Here is a 25,574-nt window from a genome sequence, read left to right as displayed (position 1 = left end):
GGTACGTAAAGTAACACCATGAAGAACTCACAGATTTTCAGGTTCTGGTAACACCACAACAGACTGCCTTTGAGAGCAACCGAGAAACCTTATTACCAGAGCGAGGACAGGGAACAGAAGTTCCCAGGAAGTAGGTTAGAAAGAGAAGCTGCAGCAGCACAGCTAGGACTTGGTGAGTGACAGAGAGGACATTATAAATGTTCCCTCAGCCCTTGAGTCCAACTACATGCAACCATGTACTGATTGCAGGGCCATAACATCTGGGAGAACAGACAATCCAAGATACACCTGGAAAGGGCAAAACCTGCTGTTGAGTCATCTAGAGGAATGATATCTTGCATCTCAAAGCCCCATGGCTCACATCCACCATCATCTTCCACTTCAAACAAAGACTCTTTCTCCAGAGCTGTCAAGTCTGCCAGTATTCAGCGTACTGATGCCAGGTGCTACAGCTCTTGGCTTCGCTGAAACACCAGGCCATCAAGTTGAAAAAGGAGATCATAAAGAAGCCAGAGGGCTGCTAAACTGACAGATTAAAATCATAATACCATACTCAGGATACCAAAAACTTCTGGTCCACACTAGCACTGTTGAGATGAGACAGAACAGATCCAGTCTGCTTGACCATGCTATCAGTTGTAAAGATTGCAGGCAAGTTGAACAGCTGGGAGTTTGCAACTGAAGAAACACATCAGGGAGTTTTGGCAAGCTTTCCCAGCTCTGCTGTACAGCAAGTGGAAGGGGGTCCCACCCATAGGCCACAGGCAGCTAACTAGCTACTGGCAACACAGTGGGGAAAAAAACACAAACCAACATCGCTTCTACACACAGCAGGGTAAATCTTGTTTCTCCCCATTTATTGGTAACACGCAGCTGTAACACGCAGATGCCAGACAAAAGGGATAATAAAATATATTTAAAAATGCATTCCAGTTCCAATGGTTTTAACTTACTGAAGATGTTTCTACATAGTGTGATCTTGATGTACTGCAGGCCCTGAATCTAAAGCTGCCAAAACCCAATTCCAACACCTGAGCCCATGTGCCCCAAGTACAGTGCAGGCTGGCACTGACAGAACAGAATTTCATGTTGTAATAGCAGATCCATCCACAACCCTAAAGCACAGGACAATCTGACAGTTGTTTTCAGTCTATCTAGCCATGGTGTGCCCGCTGTGAAAAACGCCTGTTTCAAGACAAGTGCTGCAGGAGCTGCAAGTGAAGTGTGGCACAGTGCATAATCTTAGTGCCTGTCAGCACACAGCCAGAAATCTCAGGAAAGTTTTCACCAGCATTTTAAATCATATGAATGAAGAAGATCTGGCTCTCAAACATCAACCATGGTCTAGAAAGCCATCAACTTGCAGGCTACTAGACTCCTGTTTTAAAATTGGGGTGAATTCATACCAATTTCCTTATGAGCTGGGGAAATGAAGTGACTGTGGAGGAAATAAATCTTTGCCCATTCAGGGGAAGTCCTTGAGGCAGTTGCCTATGAAGGAATATAATTTGACCTGCAGGTTGTACAAATTCGCAGCCACCATCAGGAAAACCATTGTTAAAATAAGAGCGAGTGCTGGTAAGGACAGACCACCTATAAGCAGAAAGCTATTTTGATGTGCAAAAATCCCCACCCTTCTCTAAACTACACAGGCAGAAGTGCTAAATACTAATGAAGATTAAGAGGTAGTAAATACAACAGCAGGAGTCTCCAGAAGTGAGCAAACAAAGGAGGAGTAGTTCCCACAGCTCCACCCAAACCATGGAGATAAGGAATGCTGATATTCTACCAATCTGCTGAAAGAAGCCCTCTTCCCAAAGAAAACCAGCTCTACCCCAGGTCTGCAGGCTAGGTTAGGTAGTGCCAGAGGAAATGGTTGGTTGCAGGTGCCTGAAGAAAGCATTTCCTCTTTGGTGACTTTGTGACCAGATCTACAGCCTAGAAGGTGATTGCACTAGCTGACTTGGGTATGATGTCCTGAGCAAAAGCTAAGATTGATGCTGACATGGCTGGTGGACACCGAGGTGAGGAGTGCACAGAGAACACAAATCTAAACAAGTAACAAAGGTAACAGTCCTCACGAAAGGAAGGTGTCAGCACCAAGACTTAGAAGTGCAGGCTTACCATTAGGGGACATAAGATATGAATGTCTTGGGCCCATAATAGCAACTGAACTCCTCACTTCCCCCAGAAGTAATACTCAGCCCCTGAAGGTCCTCCACCAATCTGGTCTGTGCAAGGACACTGCTCAAAATCACAGAATGCTGACACAAAGGAACAGCATTGCTTAGTTTGGGCTTCTTGAAAGCAGCAGCGAATAAGGAGACAGACCATTCCTACAGGATCATTTCAACCTCCCTTCTCTATACTCCAAGTACCCATCTTCTAGCCAGAAGAGAGGCAGTTGAAAAAGGTGTGTGTCAAACTAAACAGCAGGCAGTCCATTACCACAGATTAGTATTCAGCTTTGGCAGGACAGCTGTGCAACATGACCCTAAATCAACCTATTTTCTTGAGGCCTCCGGCAAGAAAGAAATGAAAAGAAAACCAGAGCTACAAAATTACCATAGAAAAGGTCAAAGTAGAAACAAACAGAACTGGTGACACTAAGACTATAATCAACATTTAATTGAAATGGAAAGGCTGTCTCATAGCCTGACACTCATATGTACCAAAAGGTTTCAAAAGTTTTATTGCAGTTTAAAAAAAAAAATGCATCCCATGTGCTAGGTTCCACATGTAAAAAACATAATACTCACAGCTGGTAAAGATATTTTGAAGACACTGCAATTTTTTTAATCAAGCATACACAGAGACTTCTGGTTTCAGAAAACCTAGAAGGTTAGCAATTTGGAGATTTAAGTAGTACACTTGCGGTTGCATGGACTCTGTAGCAGGAAAACTGGGCAGAAATTTATTCTAATGTACATGACAGCACAACACAAACCATCAGGTTAGTCTTCCAACCTCCATTCAGTGTTTAACATTGATTAAAATTGAAGTTAGCCTTTTATTAACAGTGAAAGACTGCGATCAGTATTTGGAAAGCAATCCACAAAACCACTAAACTGTTTATTTTCATTGACAAAAACCAAGGTAGTATTCTTCTGTGATTTCTGTAATGAAAATATTTACCACACTAACCAAAAATTCTACATTTTTAATGAAGGTTTTGCTATCACTGGTTATATACACATTACAGAATTAAAAAATCATTATCATTTAATGAAAAAGGGATGAAGCATGCTATTCCATACAAAAAACTTATTGGTTTAAGTACAGAAAAATCAAGTCTAATATCAGAGGTGGATCTGCCAAGGTGGTATCTTCTATCCACTGTGGACTGTAATGTTGTACCTGAGGGCTCCCCAGTTTCCCTGGTGCTGCTTCTTGCCCATTACATACTGTATCTTTACATTCTTCATCCAACAACATGCAGCTTCAAATATTCCTCTACAAAATACTAGTCTGCCAACAGCACTGTCCAAGAGCAACACCCAGAGGCTAAATATATTGCTACAGCAACTCTGCATATTTTGACCTGTTTCTTTCTAAGAAGAAAGGAAAACCTTCATAAAGATAAGCAACAATTTCCTGTAAAAATAAAGAGCTGACAAAATTCTTTCAACGGTAATGTTAACAACAAAGGGTTGCAGGCAAACAAACCTGCTCATGAAAATCACACCTCTATAGCTATTGTGAACAATATTCCAGAACAGATGATATATGGACACACTTACGCAGAGCAAATAAGCAGTAGTTTTTGCAAATGCATGTGTATTTTATTTTGGTTCACAGCAGCACTGCAAAGGAACAACTAGAAGGAAGCCTGCTCTCAAGAAATCCAATTGCATTTTTCAAACACAGAAAGACAGAAAAGAGGCAGGCCACTCTCCTATTCCTTTACCAGTTGTCAAAGCAGTACTTTTTCTTTTTTTTCTTAAATCTTGAAGGCAGTTGCTGTAGGAACAACTTGGCTATGCAATAACAAAACATCTCCAGTAAAAAGGTAACACCCTAGAGCATCTTTAAGAGGAACATGTTATCTGGAATCACAGCAAGAAGAGAGAGAGAAAACTGGATACAAAAACAAGTCACAGAAGCTTCATCTTAAAGATCTCTGGCATCTAACAAGACTATCCTCTGTAAATTTAAAACCTACCTAACGGACAAAGAAAAAGGCTGACAAACTAAGAACGCAATCAGTAACACCACCATACCTGAACACTTATTTAGAATAAAAGGTACTTAAAAGAAAACACAGTGAAGATGGTGTAATCACAAAACGTGACTGCACCTACCAAACCTTTTATATATTGAGATTTCAGATCAGGGCAATGATTTCTAAACCAAACAAAACTAGAAGTCTCAGTCAAGCACCTGATGGGAAAGTTCCTCATCTATTGAGTAGGGCTTGCTCCACTCTCCTCAGTTAATCTCATTTTTTCTTCATCTGTCTTCTCAGAATCATGTTCTTCATGTGGGTCATGCTCTTCAGCTGGTTGTGGTGAAACTGGAATTGCATCAACTACAAGGAAGCAATCATCCCTCAGCACCTGCTCAGCTGTCAGTCTGTTACTGCAGAACAAATTCCGGAGAAGAGATTTAACTTTATCATCCTACAAACAGAGGGAGAAGGACTTCATCAGTAAGCAAAACAAACTCAATTACAAATAACAACCAAGTATTTGATGAACACATCTTGTAAGTGTTTAGGGCCCAAAGCCCTCACAAAAGGTTGTGCCATAGCATTCCCAATGGTCAGCAACACTTGACAGTCATAGTACTCATTGACAGCAAAATAACAGCAAGCCTTCAGCATCAGGTCTGCCAACCTGGTGCCAGCAGATTTCACAGAAGAGCGTGAGTTGGTATATTTTAAAATACCAATTCACTGTACTACTATAAATCAGAGAAATACTCAAGTTGGTCTTTCTACTGAGAAGGAACAGAACAGGTTCTACATTCTACAACTTCATCTTTTAACTTTTGTCATATTGCTTTATCTAGCTATAAGAGCACAGGGGAAAAAAAAAGAAAACTGAAGTAATCAGCTCTAAATCAACAGGAGCTCTTTTGCTATTAACCCATCACTTACACTTAGGCTCTTCGGATTTATCAGAAGGGATTACGTGCCTAAATTCTTACCACATTAACCGAACTAAACTCCATACACGAAACATAAAAACACAGCTGCTACACATATGCATAAACATCAGGGAGGAAGAGCACACACTGGATTTGGACAAGAGGACTGCATGAAAGACAATCTCAAATGCTGATCTAGAGATCTAGATTACTAAAACTCATCAGGAACAGAGTCTCTCCATAAGAAGGCTTGCTTGTTCACCGTCTCCAAGCCAGCAACACCTCTGACCAGGGCCAATAAAACAGCAAAGCACTAGACACCCGTACACCTCTCACCTATCTCCATTTCACCCAGACAGAAAAATAACTGTGACACAAAGGAATCATAGAATCATAAAATGGTTTGGGTTGGAAGAGACCTTAGAGATCATCTAGTTCCAACTCCCCTGACATGGACAGAGACACCTTCCATTAGATCAGTTTGCTCAAAGCCCCATCCAACATGGCCTTGAACGCTTCAGGGATGGGGCATCCACACATAGTCAAAAACTTGAAGACAGAAACAAGCAGACAATTTCCAACTCTTCTACTAATCATCAGAGTGACTCTGGAGAATTAAACACTCACCAAATAATCTGAAATCTGGGTGAAAAGATGAGATCTGAAAACTGTTGATCTTACAGGCATGAAGGATTGTTAAATGCTTATAAAACATTTTAAATGCTCAAAGGAAAATCTCTAGTTAAGAAGATCCAAACATGTGCAATGAAATACAGGAGTGAACCATGACTACACAATTCCTCTGCAAAATTCAAAGTGAAGAAAATCTGAGCATTTAAAAAGCTTGAAAAGCTTTGTACTTGTATATTTGCATTTCATGATACTATCAAATGTCTGTCAATAACAAATATCCCCTCCTCACCATCTTCTCACACTAAGGAAACTGAAAATTGATTCCACAAGGAATATTGCTGTAGGACAATATTTCATCATGTTTACTCCCTTTAGTTGTGTTTGTTCTTATTTACTTTTTTTAAAATATGCAAAACTGTATTCTGAAACACACTGAACACTAAAGCTTGGCATGGCGAAATGAGTGACTACAAGATCTTTGCTTTTCCTCAACAGCTAGCTAACATTAATATATTTGTTTTAAAGCTTAACATTATTTTCCTGTGGCAATATTACATTGCTGAAAACAACAAAAATTTTACTAGTTGCAAGTGTGCAGTTCCTCTGGGCACGAGACTGAGATGGAAGGGAAATTACCAGCCTGTCAAGAGCCTGCAGATGGGCATGGAGATTAATTCTGAATAAGCTGATTATAGATAAAGCACTTAAAAGCAAAATAGATTTTCCCCAAGAACTGGGACAAGGATTAACAGCCAGAGGTCTAAAAGATTCCCCAAGAAACAGCTGACAGATATTTCTTAGTATTACATTTCTTAGTAAAACCCTCATATGTGTTCTTGTGCACTGCAGGCAGCACACATTGCTTTCCAGCAGGCTTTGGTGGTTGGTGCACATGCATGCACATGCATCCAAGATGAATCCTTAGAAACTGCTAACAATGATATATTGATTAGGATTGTATCACCTGACAAGGTTAAAACCAAATGCTGCTTCTTTTCACCAGGGAAAAAGTTAAAGAATCTCACTCTATATAAAAGCTGTAAAATGAATTAATGCCTGCTAAGAACAATAATGGCAGAATTCGTTAACTGTCCTTGAGATACAGGCAGCTGTTTGCACTTCAGAAGTTACCGGCTACAGAAGAACACAGAAGTACAACACCCTGAAAGTGGCCATTCAAACTTTTATTTACATATTTCAGACCTTATTTGTAAAACATTATCACAGCAGATATTTTATGGAAAACAGAAGGGAACCAACTACTATTTTTTAATGTCCCAAGAAATCTTTTCTACTTCCTTGGACAATTATGTTCCCCTCATGTATGAGAGAAAGTTAGGGTTTTCAGTATCTAAAGATTATTACACATAATCCTGAATGACGCACTGGGCAGACAGTTCTGTACAATTTTCGTGGAATACACTTAAAACCCCTACTTAGCCCTAATGGTGAATCATGAAGTACTGAATCTTTTTTCATTTAGTACTGCGCATTTCATGATATTCATTTAATTTTCAGTAAGAAAGCAAGCAACTAAAATGAGAGATAAGAAACACTATTTACAGGATCACCTCCCTGCTCAAATGCTGCATATTTTTTTCTTTTATTTTCCATGGTAGCGTCACACTAGAAATAGTTTTGCAGAGGGCTTTGGTAGACAGTCCTGTACTTTATCAGTAATGCTTCCATCACTGGAGGACACTCTTGAAGTGAAGTTATTAGAAGACATACGGTAGAGGAGAAGAGACATCTTCTAAAACAAGCTTATTTACAGTACAGTGTTATGTGGTGATACACAAGCTACTCTGCCTGGACACTAGAACCACTAGAGCTGTGTTGTCTTGGTACAGTACCATGACAGTTTCTTAACATAAACACAGTAAACAGGATACACTAAGCTCAGTATGAACACAACTCTAGCAAGTCTAGACCAGTTGTAAACCCATGCTTTCCTAGGTATCTCTGCAAAGCAGGCAAATCATTAATGCACAAGTATAACCAACAAAGCGGGATTTATTATTAGGGTTTCTTTTGCCCTTGACAAAACAACCCAGATTTATCTGACCAACAGCAACTCCACTGCTTTGTTTTCTACCTTTCCCTTTAAAGTATTTTTCTACTTTTCTGGAATATATGGTTATATATATATAACCTCTAACTCTTCCCTATATTCCATAGAAAATTCTACCCATAGCCTAAGACTTCACTTAAAAGCCAAAGTCACCTGCTTGCAGGCTTTTTAATAACAGTCTAAGGCTTGATTTAAGGAGTTTCATGGCCTTCTCCAATCTAGATGAAGCAGTAAGCTCTCAAAGTAAGATCAACAGAATAAGAACGATATGAGAAGTAGTCCATACAGATTAAAAAATACGAGCGTAATCCACTCAAGGGACATGGAAGGGACACAGGACAAGAACCAAGCAGTCAGTAACTACACAAGCAGAAGTACAGCAAAAAGTATGAAGCAGAAACTAGTCTGGGAAGGCCAGTAATTTGAAAAAGGTCCATAAACCTCCCAGTGAATTTCTTTAAGCTGTATATGGTGGCACGTCTTCTGTTATTCCAACTTTTGTAAGGAGGAAAAGGAATCACCTGTAGCAAGGGCAGAAGAGGTTGAAAGCAGGCAAGAAAAAAGGTCTTTACTCTTGGCCAGAAGACTGAAAGCTTATGGGAAAGCAAGTTACACAAGAAAATAAGCCCAAGGAAAGACAGGTGCTCAGGTAACTAAGGCACACAGAGAGAAGGGCAAAAATTATCTGCTTATGATTAACATCCAAGACATGGTAAGTTAGCGAAGGATTGACTTCGAAGTGGAGACCTAAATTGGGGAACATGAAGGCACACAGTCTACTTATTCTCAAAGAGTCACTAAGACACTGGGCAAGGATAAGTTTCAAAAAAAGGACTGAAAACAGAGTTCAGGGTGACAACAGTTGCTGGCACAGAGTAGACAGAGAACAAGAGTTAGTGGTAGAAAGAATGAAAGCAGTAACACAAATTCCTGTCATGCAGGGTCCACTTATATCTCTGCATTTGTTTCAGAGGCATAGGAAAGTTTACGTTTCACACAAAAAACTCCCACAGAATAAAGGGCACAATACACTTTTACAACTGCATTTAAGTGATTAAACTGGAAGTTGGCTGTTTTATTAACACTCAAGCATCGTACAATCATTATACAGGAAGGCAGATGAACAAAGTCAACTTCCCTGACTTCAAAAGTTGACAGGTTCCTAATTCAAATACCTACTTTGAGGCTGAATCTCAAGACTTATTCCCCAAGTCTGTAACTTGGTGCAATTCAATTAACAACTTCTGTGAAGTTACTCCTTCTGAGCTCAGAGTTAAATATTAAGAAAACTCTGGGGTTTTCTACCTTCTCAAACATAATTTTATTTGTGCATGCTATTCAGAAATAACCAATTAAGAACATTTTTCTCAACCCAGCACTTAAAATCAAATATTTGCCTTAAAAAAAAATCCTATTGATTAACCACCTCTAAACAAGAGCAGTCTAATCTTCCCCATCTGAAAATAAACATACCATGACAACCACATCCACATCAGGCGTTCCATCTTCTTTTATGCCAAACTCGTGGTTTTGAATGCAAAGCTGTAAATTAAAAGATACATAGTGCATAACACTGGTGATTTTTTTCCTTTTAGTTTAACAAAACCAAATATCAGTCAAGGAGATGCCAGGTTTCAAGTGAAAATGGATTGTTATGGAAAAATGGCAGGGAAAGGCTTTTTTCCTAATTTCACAGTAGGGAAAAGCACGCAAAGGGCCTAAGTTCCCCTTACACAGAGGGGAAAAAATTTAGTGTCAGAAGAAACTTTCAGAGGTCAAAAGAAATAGACTTTTAAAAATATGACTCTAAGTTTGTGCCCAAGCTGTACATTTAATTATATAATCCTCTTTAAGAAATGCTACGGGGTAAGTGCACTCCAACAAACGTGAACCCTGTACCCATAAACAAAGTAAAATTTCCCCAGTCTTTACTACTGCCTAGAACCATGCCTGAGTACAGCATTTTTCAAAACTCTGCCTGCAGGTTAAGCTGAAAATGGTTCTATTCTGAACAATTACAAAGACAGCAAAAGGAAGCATGTGTTTAGTCAGTGCTGGGCTCTTGTGAGATAGGTCAGCAGAGAATTCGGAAAACCACTGTCTCAGTTTTAGACATGACACTGCTGTTTAATGAGGGAGAGCACAATTTCAGATGCCCAATGTGAAACTGGCAATTGTTGAACATAGTACTAACACTTGAGCTAAAATTTTTCATCAAGTGATCAATACAACACCAAGTCTGATATGGACATTAGTTATAAAGGGATTAACCTGAAATTCAGTTGACAAATTTGGATGAGGTTTCAAAAGAATGCTGATCTTGCTGCATCCCAGATGTCCTCTTTAAGAGCCAGTCATTAATAGAATTGCTTTTGCATTTGGGGTTTTTTTACCGTTGGTTGGGGTTTTTTGTGGGTTTTTTTTTTTTTTTAACTCACTTCTACTTGTAAAAACCTTTTTTATAAAACAGATTAAGATCTGAATGGTGGTACTGAAAGTGTTTAACCAAACTGTACCACAGTAATGTATTATAAACATCTGTGATATTAAACTACACTTTAGTTCATCTATCTCAGTAGAAAAAATACTTAATTTTAAGCTACTGCTTCCTGAATTAGGAATAAAACATAACAAAGAGTGACTTTTATATGAACCAGCTTCATCTTCTCAGCAGAGATAACTGACAGTGGTTACCTATCAACTTGCAGTTTACAACTCTGTTACGAAGTGTTTTTAAGATGCTACGGCACAGAAGAGATTACTGAAGCCATCACTGCGCAGCTGATGGAACTGCCAGTGTTTCCCAGGAAGACCCCCATGTACCTGGAGCTCCAACTGGTACTCAGTGAACCAGTTCTAATATACTGAGTGCTCACGCAAAATCACTGCCTGGGAGCATCAACACTTGCTGGGCAGCTTGTGGCTTTTCAAGTCTGGGGGATTTTAAGTTTTCCTATTCAGAACACACGGCACTGACACCCTGAGTTGGGGAGGCAGCAATACAGCAACATAAGACAAAAAGGAGATGGAGGAGATGCTGTGCAACGTAACACCTAACACAGGAAAGTAGATTGTTTTCTCCTCCCTGACGTGACACACACTACGGAACAAAACACTTATCTAAGCACTGTTGCCAGCAACAAAACATATGACAGTCCCATCCTTGCCTTCATCTTTCCTCTCTTTTGATTTCTGTAATTCCTCAGGGGCAAGGTCACAGAAAGAGAAGAAAAAGACTCATAAGGAATGAATGGGAAGTGTAGTAAGAACCAACAATCCACAGCATGAGGAACAAAGCACACTTTTGGTTCATATTATTATACAAATTACATTGTGTATTTTACAGAAAAAAAAATACTGTCTTCTGCCCATAATCATAACTCCATTCATTCTACACTCACCACTCGGTTGAAAATATGGTACGTATTTTGCCAAAACAGTTCAAATAAGAAGTTGGAGATAACACTTATTGCTCTTTATAAGCCTGCTAAAGTTCCAAAATATTACTAGAAACTCTCCCACAAGCCATAACCTACCCAGAACAGGAGGCAGCCATAAGCATACATGTCAGAGGCTGGAGAAGCTGGCTGTCCCATTTTCAGTTCAGGAGAAACTAAGCTCAGGGTACTGATAACCATAGTGTTTGCAGCAGCGCGTTGTTCCTATGGGGGAAAAAAAAAAATATGTACCCATAATTTCAAGCAAGACCAACGGCACTTTGAAGCAGATGTATCTCCTTCTCTCTTTTAATGCATTAGACAACTTTCCATAGAGTTCTGTGCTGACCCAGACTGAAATGTAAAATCCTCCTTTACTAATTAAAAAAAAGTGGTGCGTAAAGGAAAAGAGATAACACATATCTATCATCTGTAATTGTAACAGAAGAATAGGGATGGCAGATTTTACTCCATACTAAAACTATTAAAGCTCATAAGGTAGTAAAGAATACAAATTGCAAAACTTCTCAAATTAGGAAAAAAATCAGAAATATTAAAAAACATTAAGCACCATTTTGGAGAACTTTAGTTCTAAAGCACAGTTCTGCCAGTTTTCTTATTTTTTCTTCTCTGCCTTTCCAGTCTTCACCTGAAACTAGCTGCTTCCTCCCTCCTGGTTTCCAGCATATTGTAGGACTGTCTACTGTCAAAATAAAAGCTAGACCCTGAGTTTCTATTCCCCTCCATGGCAGCAGCCAGCACCAGCTACAGCCAGATGGGAAAAGATTAGTCTCCAGATTGCCAAGAGCACTCGGTAACACATCAGTTACTATCTCCACTCATGCATTTGTGATCATGCAGAAAGAACAAGCACTGAGCAGTACTGACACCCCTATAGAGAAGGCACAAAGTGTATCCAGGCTGTGAACCATGGGTAGAACTTTCCTGCTTTATCACACAAGCTGCTCATTTCAGCACAGCCCGTACCTGCAGGGAAGAGTAAAGAGAGGGATAGTCTTCCTCACCTCTTGCAATTTTCACAATGATACCATCTGCACTGAGTATGACCTTTCAGAAAATTCAGCTGTCACACCCAGTAATCTTTTTTTTCCCCTCCAAAATTAGACTGTGTTTACAAAAATTTTATCAAGACTCACTGCCCAGCCCTATTCAGAATATGACACAGAAGTCTCACTGCTAAGCACAATGTGTATCAATAAATCTTTTAAATTGCAAACACAGTTGTCTGGTTTAATATGTAATTATGACAAAGTCGCTGAAGGATTTTCTTTTTACCTCTGATTTTGTGAAATCAAAGTCTCCAACAATTCCTTGTTTTCGATTCAGAGCAAAAACATTATTTCCATGCAGAGATCCATGTACTATATTAGCTCCATGCAACGTCTGTAGACCTCGGGCCACTCCTTTCATCACTTTTAATGCCTCCTAATGATTTAATTTGGGTATTTATTACAAAGATAGACATGGAAAAAACAAAGCACAGTATCAAGTAAGTTTCTATCCAGAACTAAGGTTTGTACACATTCAAAGTTCATGCTAATCCTGTTTTATGAAGTATGGATTAATTTCCAGTAAGATTATTATGACTGGCACAGCCAGGCGGGGGGGGAAGAAATGCAGTGATATGTTAATCAGTGACTAACATGAAAAAATATGCGGTGAGGGGGGAACCCAAAAACCAACCAACCTTGGACCTTTACAAGTAGGTCCAAGTCAGCAAACAGAAGCTTCAAGTCATCAAACAGAACTAGAGAAAAGACTGGCCTGGCTTCTAGCAACTGCTTCTTTGAGAAGGGATGATGATGTGGTTTAGCCCCAGTTGGCAACCAAGTACCACAGAGCCACTCGCTTACCCTCCCCACAAAGTGGGATGGGGGAGAGAATCAGAAGAGCAAAAGTAAGAAAACTCATCAGTTGAGATAAGAACAGTTTAATAATTGAAATAAAATAATAACAACAAATTGTAGTGAAAAGGAAAACAACAAAAAAAGAGAGGAACAAAACTCAGGAAAAAACAAGTGATGCAACTGCTCACCATCCTCTGACCTATGCCCAGTCTCCAAGCAGCCATCGCTGCTCCCCAGCCAACTCCCCCCAGTTCATACACTGAGCATGACATCGTCATATGGTATGGAAGAGCCCTTTGGCCAGTTGGGGTCAGCTGTCCTGGATGTGCCCCTCTCAGCTTCTCACTGGCAAGGCATGGGAAGCTGAAAAGGCCTTGAGTTAGTATAAGCACTAGAAACAACCAAAATATCAGTGTGTGTGTTACCAACGTTATTCTCATGCTAAATCCAAAACACAGCACTGTAGCAGCTATTAGGAAGAAAATTAACTCTATCTCAGCCAAAACCAGGACAGATGACTATCCAAATGGCCTATACCCTGTGCGGGAGGAGGGAAAGAAAAAGGAGGGAGATGAAATGGGGGGGGGGGAATTACACACGCACAGGAGCCTCCTATAAACTTAAATACAGAAATGTGTACCCCATAGCACCTAACATGTTCAACTCCAGCTGCATCCATGCAAAATCTCTTCTAGAAAGTTACAAACTGCCTGACCAAGCTAAGAATGCTAATCAGGCTATCCTGTACAACTTTGTACAATCACTATCAGCCACCAAAGGAAATACACTGGTGAAACACCATCAGCACCATAAGATACAGCAAAACAATAAGATTTAAGTTCAAAAACACACAAAATAAAATGCTGATAGTCTAAGTAGTTATACTTACTTCTAAAGTTAAAGGTGTATCAGCCTGTAAAGCTCCCAGACTTGCTCTTGGGTAGTACGGGACCATTAAATATACCAAAGGATCAGACTTCAACAACAACAAAAGGAAAAATATATTGTTTCAAAGATCAAGAATATGAGGAAGTTTAACAAGCACTAGATGTGTGATAGATCAATTCACTATGTTTACGAAGTAGACAGTTTATCTAAACTCAGAAAGGAAATATTTTTCGGATTCAATGATCCAACTTAAATATGTTAAAGCTTTAAGGTCCAACTACAAGTCTCTTAGCTTAAACCAGAAATCAAAATCATCAATCTGAATCTTGCCTTGCAGAAAAGAAGGAACAACAGTTGTAACAATCCAGATTTCTCCTTCTGCTGATCCCAAGCTCTGTGATACTTGGCAACCCTTTCTATCACTTTGGCTTCTGAGGTTATATCTACAGAGTATCCCTTAAAAACAAAACACATACAAGCATTAGGAGTAATAGGTTGGGTAACATTATTGCATTAAACTTTTCTTTTTAATTGAAGAAATGCATATTGTTAGATGCTATCAATTAACTTCCTCCTCTACTTAACACAAAATTCAATTACAACTCTCATAGACTGTTCCCGTATTTTCTTATTATATCTTGGAAAGTCTGTACCAACAAAACAGGGAGCATGCCTCTAATTTAAGATTTAAATAAGCCAAGTCAAAAGCAAGAAGAATATTTACAACTATGCCTCTAGTAATACTACATCCCCTGGTTTCCCAGCTGCTAGCAGATTGACAAAGAAGCAGAGCAAGGGAAAAGCAGCAGTGAAACCATCAGGAAGACAAACCAGCACCTGCAAAAAGAGACACAAGTAATGAACAGGAAAAAAGGTCCAGCAGATACCAGAAAGAACAGACAGTAGAGGGGAAGCACAGTTCACTATAGCAGTCCTCAGAAGAAGTGAAAAAAACCAAAACAGTAAGGAACACGGAAGCAATCCAAAAGGAAAATAATGCTTTATGCTCTACAGGCCCTGACAAAAAAAAACCTGCCATCAGAAAAGGGCTGTTAAACACAGGGATATGAAAGGAACAGCAGAGTTCATTCAGAATCAGCATGTTAATAAGCCAAGGCCTCACCTGCAGTGGTAACTGAAAGCCAGTGCCAACATTACCTTTAAAAGAACCTTCTGGCCCTGAATTTCTGAACACACTAAAGGTCGCTTCGTGCTCAGTTCCTTCATGGGCTCAGCATCCAAAAGATCTCGCTCCAGGCTGTGTGTCAGAAGTCCACCAGAGTTCTGAAGCACATCCACACACAGATATCCAGGGTAAGCGCACAGCATTTAACAGCTGGTAAGATTCAGAGGCTTCGACTGCCTGCCCTCTTCCTCAATCAACATAGCAAAGCACAAACCAGCTGTAACTTTTTATTGTGTCCCAGCATCTGTTACCAAGAGGCTGAACACGAAGAAGCAGCTAATGAAATGCATCCCTTGAACATCGCCCAGAAGAGGGCGAGAAAGAAGACGACCAGAACAAACAATGCTCAGGGTATCTGTCCCCCAAATGGACAGCGACTGAGCAGAGCATCGTTGGTGCAAAGCCTTGATAGTGCCCAACACAGTAACTGACGGCACATTCAGACAGTCTCTGCTTACCATATAGTTTAGAATTCCTGCTTCTGGATAAAGAAGCGGTAACTCAGGGAACCATTTCTGTACCAAATATGTAAGCTTCTCCTAAACAAAAGAAAAAAGGCCCACAGCTTCAGGTCTCTAGTTTCTGACATATATAAATGTACACTAACATTTGCGATGTATAACTAGGACACTCAAACGTACATTGACCATGACAGTACCTTCTCCAACAACATCATCCAAAGTAATAGACAACCACACGCCACATGAATACAGCAGTTCAATATTGACAGATTTCTGAAAGCCTGGAGGGTGGGTAGTGTTAAGGCCCCAAACAGCTCATGCATTATCATGGAAAACATTTCATGTTTTCCACAAGAGGCTTTAGTAGGCCTAAACAAAGGAAAACACCTTCACTACAGGTAAGTGGAAGAAGATAGAAATCTAGTAGTAACACAGACCAGACCAGCATCTCATGCATCTCCAGACCACGCATAGCTGTAACACTGCAAAGTAACTATTACACACAAATGCTACGTCTGCAGAGGTAGGTATACCACCACCACAAATCCTGGTGCCCCTCTACTCACTCACAAGGCAATGGTTTCCAATTCTTCCCTCCACACAGAGGACTTAAGGGAAAGGGGGATCTCCACTTCAGGATAAAATCCTGTTTTAGCCCAGTCATAAGGAAACAGTCCCCCTTCTTGCAAGAAATACAGTCTTTCTTCAGCAACTGAGCTTACACTTTCACCTGCAGCTCTTCTGGATTGAGAACTACAGCTCACATTTTTCTTCCTCACCTCAGCCGCTTATGGCAGGGGGAAGGGGGAGAAGGTCTGAAGAAACTATGTTCAAATAGAGATAAAACTGATCAGCCTCCATGCCTTCTCCCACACGTTTCACCAAAAGAGGGCCATCTTAACATTCAACACTATAAAAATAACTTTTTTTTTTTAACTTACCTAAGGTACACATTAAAGCAACTGAAACACAGATGTGCCTGATACAGGTTTGTTTTAGTTGCCTAAGTAGTTTAATACTTACATATTCTTCTTGTTCCTTGGATACCTCCTGAAGAACCCTATTTCGCAGATCAGCGATTTCCTCTTTTATTCCTGTCATTTTAAACTCACTGTAATCATCAGACTGCATTAGGAATAACAAAGTTAGTGTATAATTCTCATTCTGCTATTATACCAAACAACAGTAGCCTACTATATAAGGATTAAAAAACAGCTTCCATATCAGAGTTGAATGTATTCTCAAATGCATATTTTACTCAGTCTCCTTCCTGGAAATCCAAGAGAACCTCTTAAAACCTAATCACTGAGAAAGATGTTCCCTTTATTTGACAGACAAAATGTTCTAGCCCTTTGCCTACTTGTTTCCTAAGTCAAAGAGCACTTTTTAAAATTAGCTGATCACATATAATCATAACAGCAACATCATTCATCTACCAGCAATGCCAGGTTCCATAATTCATTCACTCTTTTCTCCCATAAGCAGGCACTTTTCTCATGTCACCTCGTTATTCAAGAATCCTTTCCCAATGGGTTTCATTAGTATGTCTCATTTTAAATCCTTCTTGGAAGCTTACTCCCCTTTACAATGCTTACAGAGGGACAAATGCAGATTCTTTTTTCCCTTAAGCATCACCAGAATAATAAATGTATGATCAAACAAACAGCACTGAAGCTGGAGTAATATTTACATTCTTTGGACTTCTCAGAGGGGTAGTGGGGAACCCTGAAAACTAGAACAGATGTTGACTTCTGTCACCAAAGGGGAGGTACACGCATTACTAGAAGTAAAAACTTGAAGTAATCACACAACCAGCACAGTAAAAAGAGCTGGACAAAACTGTTCACGTTGTGAACAGCAACTGTTAGAACAGCGACCATCACCAGAGGGACATAGTTAAAAGCACAGTGCCATGGCTGGGGACTGAAACAGAAAAGTGGCTATGTACCGATGATCGATTTTTTTTTTAAAAAAAAAAAAAAAGCCTTTGAGGCTTGGTCTCAGAAGCCTGTAAAACTTCCACAGTTAAAGGCAAAAATCAGGTCAGAAAACAGAAACTGTTCTATATAATTACCACTTACTTGGGACAAAATTAATGTTTCTAAACCAATTTAAAAAAAAAAAAAAACAACATACAAAACACACCAACACTGCAACATTTTCATACTTCCTCAAAGTTGTTCTTTTCAACCAGCTTCCACCTTAACTGGGCCTTTAAGCTTTTCACAGTTTTCTTAATGGATAGTAAGTTGTTAATATTGGGTCTTCTATTCAGCCATTCCTCTGTCTGTTTTTTGAACTAGGAGGAAAAGAAAAGAAAAAAACAAACCACTCAAAGTGTCCAAGCATTCTATTTTAATATGCTTTAATCCAATGCATTAGAGAAACTGCCTGAAGTCTATTTGAATTCAGCTTTTCAGGGTCTTTCCCCACAGAAGAGGGTTTTTATTGTGTTTCATTTTAACTACATTAACAATCTTCTGGAAAACCAACATTCTACTAAGAGCTTCATCCCCTTAAATTAGATACTACCCATTTGTAATGAATCCAGAGATTCCAGCTTCTACTGCTTTATTTTTTAAAATAAGTATCTTTTTATTTAACTGAAATGAAGCACTGGCATAGGTAATGCACCAGTGCAATTCTCAAGTTTTAACCCAACCAATCTCTCATCTCCAATATACTCCCAGAATTTCCTTATAAAAAGATAAGAGGACATCTTTCAAAAAGAAACTAGGTCAGAAAGGGTTACAGTGTGACAGAAATAAATAAGGCATAAACTCACCTCAACACTGGCCAAGTATCTGTTCTGTATGACAGTGATCATACTTTGCTCCTGACGAATGTTATGTACAACTTTATTGTAAGCATTCATAATTATTCCCTTCTCTGCCTCATCATGCTCCTGGGATTGAATTACACAGAGGGAGATTGAAGACTGAAAGTCATTCTTCATTCGTACACACTGTTTAAGTTGTAAAACTTTTACTGACAAATTCCATTGTTAATGGAAAAAATAATTTATCAGATTTTTCTCTCTCCCCTTTTAGAATCTCTTCTAGAAAAGTTAGCAAGTCTAAGCATTCATCCAATAGTTTCAATAGAATAAAACTGACTGGCACTTCCATGCAGAAGTCCAATTTCATATTCCACAGGCTATGAAAGAATTCAGCATGGTTAAATATATACGAAGCATTAAAGCATACAACCATTCTTCCAAAACAGAGTCACTGGTTCTGTCACAGAGAGGTGTCACAAGCACACTACACCACTGTTTTTTTTTAGGATGATGCTACATTAGAGGACAGGTTTAACCTTTGCTGACAGAACCATTCTCTGGCACAGTAGTGACTCTCATTGCAGATACAATGCAAGTACCTCAATCAAAGAATTAGCAAAAGAGAATAGAGGAAATGCTTATCAGAAAAGGTAAATAACTGGGGAAAAGGCTCACACAAGCATAGAAGACGACTACCAGTAAGGCAAGAAAACTCATCCCATGCAAAATTAAAGTGATGAAAACCTATTCATCCCTTAAGACTGGAAACAGTAAATTTATCCATACGCATTCACCCAGGGAGGCAAACCCATTATTTTAAACAGAAACCTACTTTTCATCACCTGTTTTCAATACAAGCACCAAAACTCAGTACAGCTCAGAGAAAGTTTCTCTGCACATAGAGAGGGTAGAACCAGTGTTCCCAGTATTTTTTAGTTAAGCCAGTCATACATACATCTAAGTTCCTGTAACCCAAAGCTGTCTGTTCCCTGGAAAACACATTCTCTTCTCTCTGGGGAGCAACTTGAGTGACTTTATCACATTTCCACAAAAAAAAAAAAAAAAAAAAGATGCTGCCTTGCAGTGAATAATCTCATCTGACACATTTAAAAAATCTTTAAACTGAAATAAAAAGATGTATAAAATGCATAGAAGTCATGACACAGTAGGCATGATTAGAACTTACATTTAAGTCAGTATCCAGTTCTTCACAAATGGCCAACTCTACCTTTTCGAGAATTTCATCTGCATTGCCAACCACTTCCTCTAAATCTGAACATGCTTCTGCTGACATCAGGTCAAAACACTGCAAAGGTGGGGGGGGGATATCAGCCTTGGAATTGACAGTAGATTAGCAAGCAGACAGCAAAAACAAGCAACAAATACAATGTTATAGAACTACTGGAAATCTAATCAGGACTTGTGTCAGATCTTACCTTTAACTGCCTCAGACTTGACCGTTACAATGATTTCTAGAACTAATAGAGTTAAGATTCACCAGGCAAGAAGGAAGTTGATCTGGTTTTATTCTCCTAATCTCATTTTGATTTTTACCAAAAATTAAACAGTAAAAGAATTTCAATCCTTCTCCTACTGATTTTTATGCCAAAAACCAACATGTGTGTTGCCCACACAGTGATATACAAGATGCTCAATATGGCAGTTTCACTATCAAGTGGGCTTTTCATTCCTATACTGTACTACCTGACATAAAGACTCATCTGGGATCTATTTCAGTTTATCAAGTGTGAAATAAGGTTAAAGATTTCACCAAGAAACCCCAAGCATTTTCATAGAAGTTGGAAATAACCTAGCTTCAAGATATAAGATACAGAAGGTGCCAGAGGACAATCTGTAGAGATCAGCTTATGATTACATGGAAAGTTCTTATCAGCAAAGTTTTGTTACATCTGCAGAAGAAGAGATATTACACTGGCAACCAGAACTAAAATGAAATATGGTCCTGTATTTAACATGCATAATACACAGTCATAATAGAAACCTGCAAACTCTACATCCCTCATTTACTTATCAACCATGTGTATTCCACTAAAGATTGTGAAAATATTTTATTGCCTTAACCTTAAAGGAACTAAAAATAAAAACTTTAACAGTGCAAGTTCAAACAGTATGTTACTGCCCGAAGTCCGGAGCTGCATACTGGAAAGAAGCCATCCAGCATCTGAAAGTTTCCTTGTCTGTCATTGACCCTTTTGCTATTGTAGATTCTGGTCTATGCACATTAATCTTGTGTAGCATTCAGAAAGAGAGGACAAGGAGTATCTCTTTAAAATAAGGGGAGGGGAACATTTCGAAGAAATACTTGCTTTACATGATTGCTCACACTTTTTTTAGAAAAGGAGCTAGAAGTTAAATTGCAACAGAATAATTGCATATCAAAAGATGAAATTATTAAGATGGATAAATGAAAATGTCTTCCTGGGTCTACCTACCAGTGCTTTACCAACATATGCCAAAAGTCTGTATACTTCCTGTGTCTCTAAACTGTTTGCAGGAAAGTTCAGATTTGAAACAGGTAAATCAAAGTCCATCATTACACTAACAAACTTTAGTCACTTTCATATATGCAGAATAGCACCCTAAATTGCATCCAGCAATCACAGAAACCCACCTGCAGGTTTGTTTGCCCCTTCTAATAACTGACATGATTATAAACATCTGCAAGTAATTATATTCATTAACTGCACATGACATGCACCAAGTCTACACTGCTGCTGAACAGCATTTATTGTCAGGTCAAGGAACACTTATTCTTAACAGCATCTGGCCACAGTAAATGCTCTGGGTACAATGAAATGCAAGGGCAGAAAACCTATTCACTATGAAAGGGCACGACCCTTGTGGATTATGTACAATTCACATGGACAGAAAGGTTATGCTGACACAAACTGAGAACATTTACACACGAGTGCAACAAGAAGGGAATGAAGGAAGCTGGGCCTACAGGAATGGAGGGAGAGCAGCTTACAGTCTTCCCAGAAGATTAAGAATCCTAAACTGAGCAAGGACATAGATAGTAACCACAAAGACAGGAAAGCCACAAAGCTACCTCCCTACTTTGCAGTTTCTTTACAAGCAGAACTCAATGGATGGTAGCCTACTTCCACCATCCATCTCCTTCTAAGATAAATAACACACACAACTTCAATGCTCCAAACCTACAACTCAGACAGAGACACACAGCATCAGAATGGTATTCCAGAAATATTGCAGGACATGCAAATAGAAGTGGACAATTCATTTGCATAAATTCTCCACACTCAGCATTTCAATGAGGAAAAAAATTCTATTATATATTTGTCTGCAACTAGATCATATTTGTCTGTATCTAGATCATGCCAAGTCAGACCAGCTTCTTATTTGCAGTGATCTTTCATCCCCTCTTTCAGCAGCATTTATGAACTAAAACGTTTTAAAATCTGAAGCCTTTCTATCCAAAGGCCACTTGAAAGGATTAATTAAAGCATTTCAGTCACACAATGAACAGACAGAGCACACCCATACAAAAGTTACACTTGCATAAAAGTACTGATCTTTATATAAAGGATGTCCCTTCATAAGAAAGCATGAACTCTGGCTCACCACAAAGGTACACTAAGAATAAAGGTAAATTAACACTCCGTTCCTCAACGCATTACCTTTCCCTCTGTATTGAGGCACTGTCATTGAGTGCCGCTGTCATATGCACAATCTCGCTGCCATAGGTAGTTGACCCTACTAATGCCTACTCCTCACAAGCTTGGTTAGACAGTGTCATACTTCATCTTTTTCACCAACAGGAAAGACTGACTGTTCACCTTACCTTTAAGATGCCACTGAACCAGCCAGCAAGAATTTGCAGAGCTGCATCCGTTTCATTTCTGACAGAAATTAATTTCTTCATTTTAGCACTCTTCCACTTAAAGAACTCTAGAAATACCTCCTCAGAGTGACCTGTTTCAGAACCTTGACCATACACCTTCTCCAGAGAAGCAGACAGTTCCTGTGCATCAAGTGAATCAAACAAACAGATTTGCAAACCAGAAGAATTTTGTGACAGTATAGTACCTATAAAAATCAAGACATTTAACACAGAGAAAGTTAGCACTACCTGCTGGCATAAAATTATTTCTACTATAAAGGCCTCTTTCTACATCCAGTGAAGTATATTTTATAGTCCACTTTCCTCTCAGATCTAGTGGCAGTATGTCTACCAGAAACTGCAATACAGAAAAGGATCACACAGAGATCAGGGAGTCTGATTTCTCCCTTCAAAACATGGAAGGAAAAGAGCCCACAAAAAGCTTAACTGCTCATAAGAAGTTGTTTGTATTCTAGTTTCTTCTTCCCTATGGACTAGACTTTGAAGTCATACTCATCAGGATAAAGAACAAAATGGGGTTCATTTTATAATGCTCCTCACAGAATTGCTCAAATTCAGAAAACAAAGTGAACTTGTACTAAGAAACAAGGTGAGTGGCCAGACACCCAAGGAATGCTTCTGGACTGATCCCTCCCTTCAAAAGTCACTAGTCAAATCTCTTCTGATGCACCTTTGTTGTCAGACTGGTTCCTAGATGGAACAGCAATTTCCTATGTGTCTGACCCATGAAGGCCTCTGAAATGAGTTTTACAGCCTGGGAACTTCTATTTCCATCTAAAAGGCAAGTATTCTGCAAATATATGAAGCACAGTATTCTGCAAATATATGAAGTCTTTTTGACTTGTATTGGAAAACAAACTGAAATTCTACCTGTAAGGGAAAGGCATCGATGCTAAAGCCCAGGGCAAACAGAAATCACTTTTAAACAAAGGGCAGTCTGTCAAATGACCTGAAGAACAAGCGGGGTCAGGGGGGAATGTATGAGCCAATTACCAGTGGAGACAACATCCTGACAGAAAACAGCCTTCCTTGCACCTGGGTGGAAAGTCCCATGTTGAAAAATACTTAAGAGCTACACTGGTGTTTGCAGGCAATTTACTGTAGTTTGAAAGAGGAAATTCTCCCTCAACAGTGGGATTTGACTGAATAAACCTGTGCTTGTGTAATAAATAGCATCCCTCAGCTTTCAAAATCCATCATTTTACCTATCCACATCATTCCCAACAAGATGACTAAAGAAACCCTGAGAAAGGCTGCTGACAGTTTGCTTATATATAGCATTTCACTTTTTTTCTCTTCTCAGATCCCAGATCATTTGAGTTAAATATCACACACCTTCCCAAACAACATCTAGGTCATATAGATGAAGAAAACCACCAAAACACCTCTCCTCTTGAGGGAGGTTTTCATTTTGCATCCTTTCAGACTCAACAGCCTATACTATGGAAAAAGCAATATGACAGAACTTGAAGTCACTTGTCAGGACCCTTTCAGACACTGGAAACATAGAGGTCATATAAGCAACGAAATATAACCTGAAGTGAAACAGATTGCCTGACACTACCACCACAGGCCAGAACGCGGCGGCAGTGAACTCCCTGTGCTGAGGGCTGCAGGTACTGTGGAAATGAGAAAGTGAACTTGACCAATTTTGTAGACCTACACATGATGATGCCACAGCCAGGCCCCAGCTCCACAGACACAGTACAGCAGAAGTTCAAACTGGGGCCAAAAGCACAAGAATTTCCTCATGTAACAACTAACTAAAGACAATGACCACAAAAATCTCAGAAGAAAACAAAAAACCCACCATGACCACACACACAACCAAAAAAAAAACCCAAACAAAAAAAATCACACCACCAAACAGTATCTTAAGAAATTCTAAGACTGATTTTAAAATAATAATTACTATAATGAACAGCACTCATTTAGTACAACAGATTATTTAAAACTGCAATTGCCAGCTGAGCCGGGTCACATGAGCTTTGTACAAATATGCTTCTCTATAAGCAAATACAAAAAGTAGGTTGTGCTAAATTTACCAAAGCTATTTAAAACACTCAAGTGCACAACATATTTTTCTCACATTCTTTTTTGAAAAGCTGGATTTTAATATACCAGGATACACATGGACAGAAAATGGCATAGCAAGGGAGAAGCCAGGTTCAAATGGAACAGTCTGAAGGAGGAAGAAAAAAAAAAAATCAGCCCATTTAACAGCAGCCAAAAGTGGGTAATAGAATGGAGAAAAGTGCTCAGTAACAGTTTCATATCCAACCTCTCATCCTGTTTACAGAAATAGGAGCACTAGCTACATCAGAGGAGCATCTGCATGCATTCCATCAGACTGTCCTCAAGGAAAGAATCCAGTAAGTTACATCCTATTTCGACCCATTTATTTTTCATACTATAAACATACTTCCCTAAAACATCAGCAGCTTCACCGGCATATGGATACAGAAACAGGCTCCAGAAGAATAACAAGTCACCATATTAAGATGGCTCAGTGGCCTACATGCACTTGTCCCAGTCACAATCTCTAAGCACTGTAACTCAAAGGGAGCAAAGAACAAGCTACTAAATGCTATGCATGGGGCAGAGGAAACAAGCTGTCCTGGTTTCAGGTGGGATAGAGTTAATTTTCTTCCTAGTAGCTGCTATAGTGTTGTGTTTTGGATTTAGCATGAGAATAACATTGGTAACACACACACTGATATTTTAGTCATTGCTAGGTAGTGTTTACACTACATCAAGGCCTTTTCAGCTTCCCATGCCCTGCCATGTACACAGGAAGCTGGGAGGGGGCACATCCAGGACAGCTGACCCCAACTGGCCAAAGGGGTATTGCATACCATATGACGATGTCATGCTCCCTGTATAAACCAGGGGCAGTTGGCTGGGGGACAGCAATCGCTGCTCGGGGACAGGCTGGGCATCAGTCAGTGGGTGGTGAGCGGTTACATCACTTGTTTTTTCCTGGGTTTTGTTCCTATCTCTCTCATTGCCTTCCTTTTCATTACCATTTATTATTATTATTTTATTTCAATTATTAAACTGTTCCTATCTCAACCAATGAGTTTTCTTACTTTTGCTCTTCAGATTCTCTCCCCCATCCCACTTTGTGGGGTTGGGAAGGCAAGTGAGCAGCTGTGTGGTGCTTGGTTGCTGACTGGGGCTAAACCACAGCACATGCTTACAGACAGCTAATACACAACAGCTGACAACTGCTCAGATGATACCCTAGCTTGCTTTAGAGTAACTTAGGTGTATGCCCACA

At 39.4% G+C, this 25,574-nt stretch overlaps 1 protein-coding gene across 1 annotated transcript in view; it reads right to left on the bottom strand.

Moving 5' to 3' along the window:
• Nucleotides 1-2,602: 2,602 nt before the first annotated feature.
• STK31 (serine/threonine kinase 31) overlaps nucleotides 2,603-25,574 on the bottom strand; it is a 42,161-nt gene continuing 19,189 nt past the window's right edge. The window contains exons 11-23 of the mRNA XM_075083045.1: nucleotides 22,235-22,414; nucleotides 19,598-19,717; nucleotides 18,418-18,537; nucleotides 17,800-17,931; nucleotides 16,656-16,757; nucleotides 15,630-15,710; nucleotides 15,144-15,269; nucleotides 14,316-14,441; nucleotides 13,987-14,073; nucleotides 12,526-12,675; nucleotides 11,329-11,454; nucleotides 9,266-9,334; nucleotides 2,603-4,619 (exon numbers count right to left, since the gene is read on the bottom strand). Of these exons, the coding sequence (XP_074939146.1) occupies nucleotides 4,401-4,619; nucleotides 9,266-9,334; nucleotides 11,329-11,454; nucleotides 12,526-12,675; nucleotides 13,987-14,073; nucleotides 14,316-14,441; nucleotides 15,144-15,269; nucleotides 15,630-15,710; nucleotides 16,656-16,757; nucleotides 17,800-17,931; nucleotides 18,418-18,537; nucleotides 19,598-19,717; nucleotides 22,235-22,414 (1,638 nt within the window). The 3' untranslated portion in view covers nucleotides 2,603-4,400. The remainder of the gene's footprint in view (nucleotides 4,620-9,265; nucleotides 9,335-11,328; nucleotides 11,455-12,525; nucleotides 12,676-13,986; nucleotides 14,074-14,315; nucleotides 14,442-15,143; nucleotides 15,270-15,629; nucleotides 15,711-16,655; nucleotides 16,758-17,799; nucleotides 17,932-18,417; nucleotides 18,538-19,597; nucleotides 19,718-22,234; nucleotides 22,415-25,574) is intronic.

The sequence above is a fragment of the Phalacrocorax aristotelis genome, chromosome 2 (assembly GCF_949628215.1).
Source record: "Phalacrocorax aristotelis chromosome 2, bGulAri2.1, whole genome shotgun sequence".
NCBI classification, from domain to species: domain Eukaryota; kingdom Metazoa; phylum Chordata; class Aves; order Suliformes; family Phalacrocoracidae; genus Phalacrocorax; species Phalacrocorax aristotelis.
Note: the sequence above shows the minus strand (reverse complement) of the source record. Positions and strands in the feature narration are given on the sequence as shown.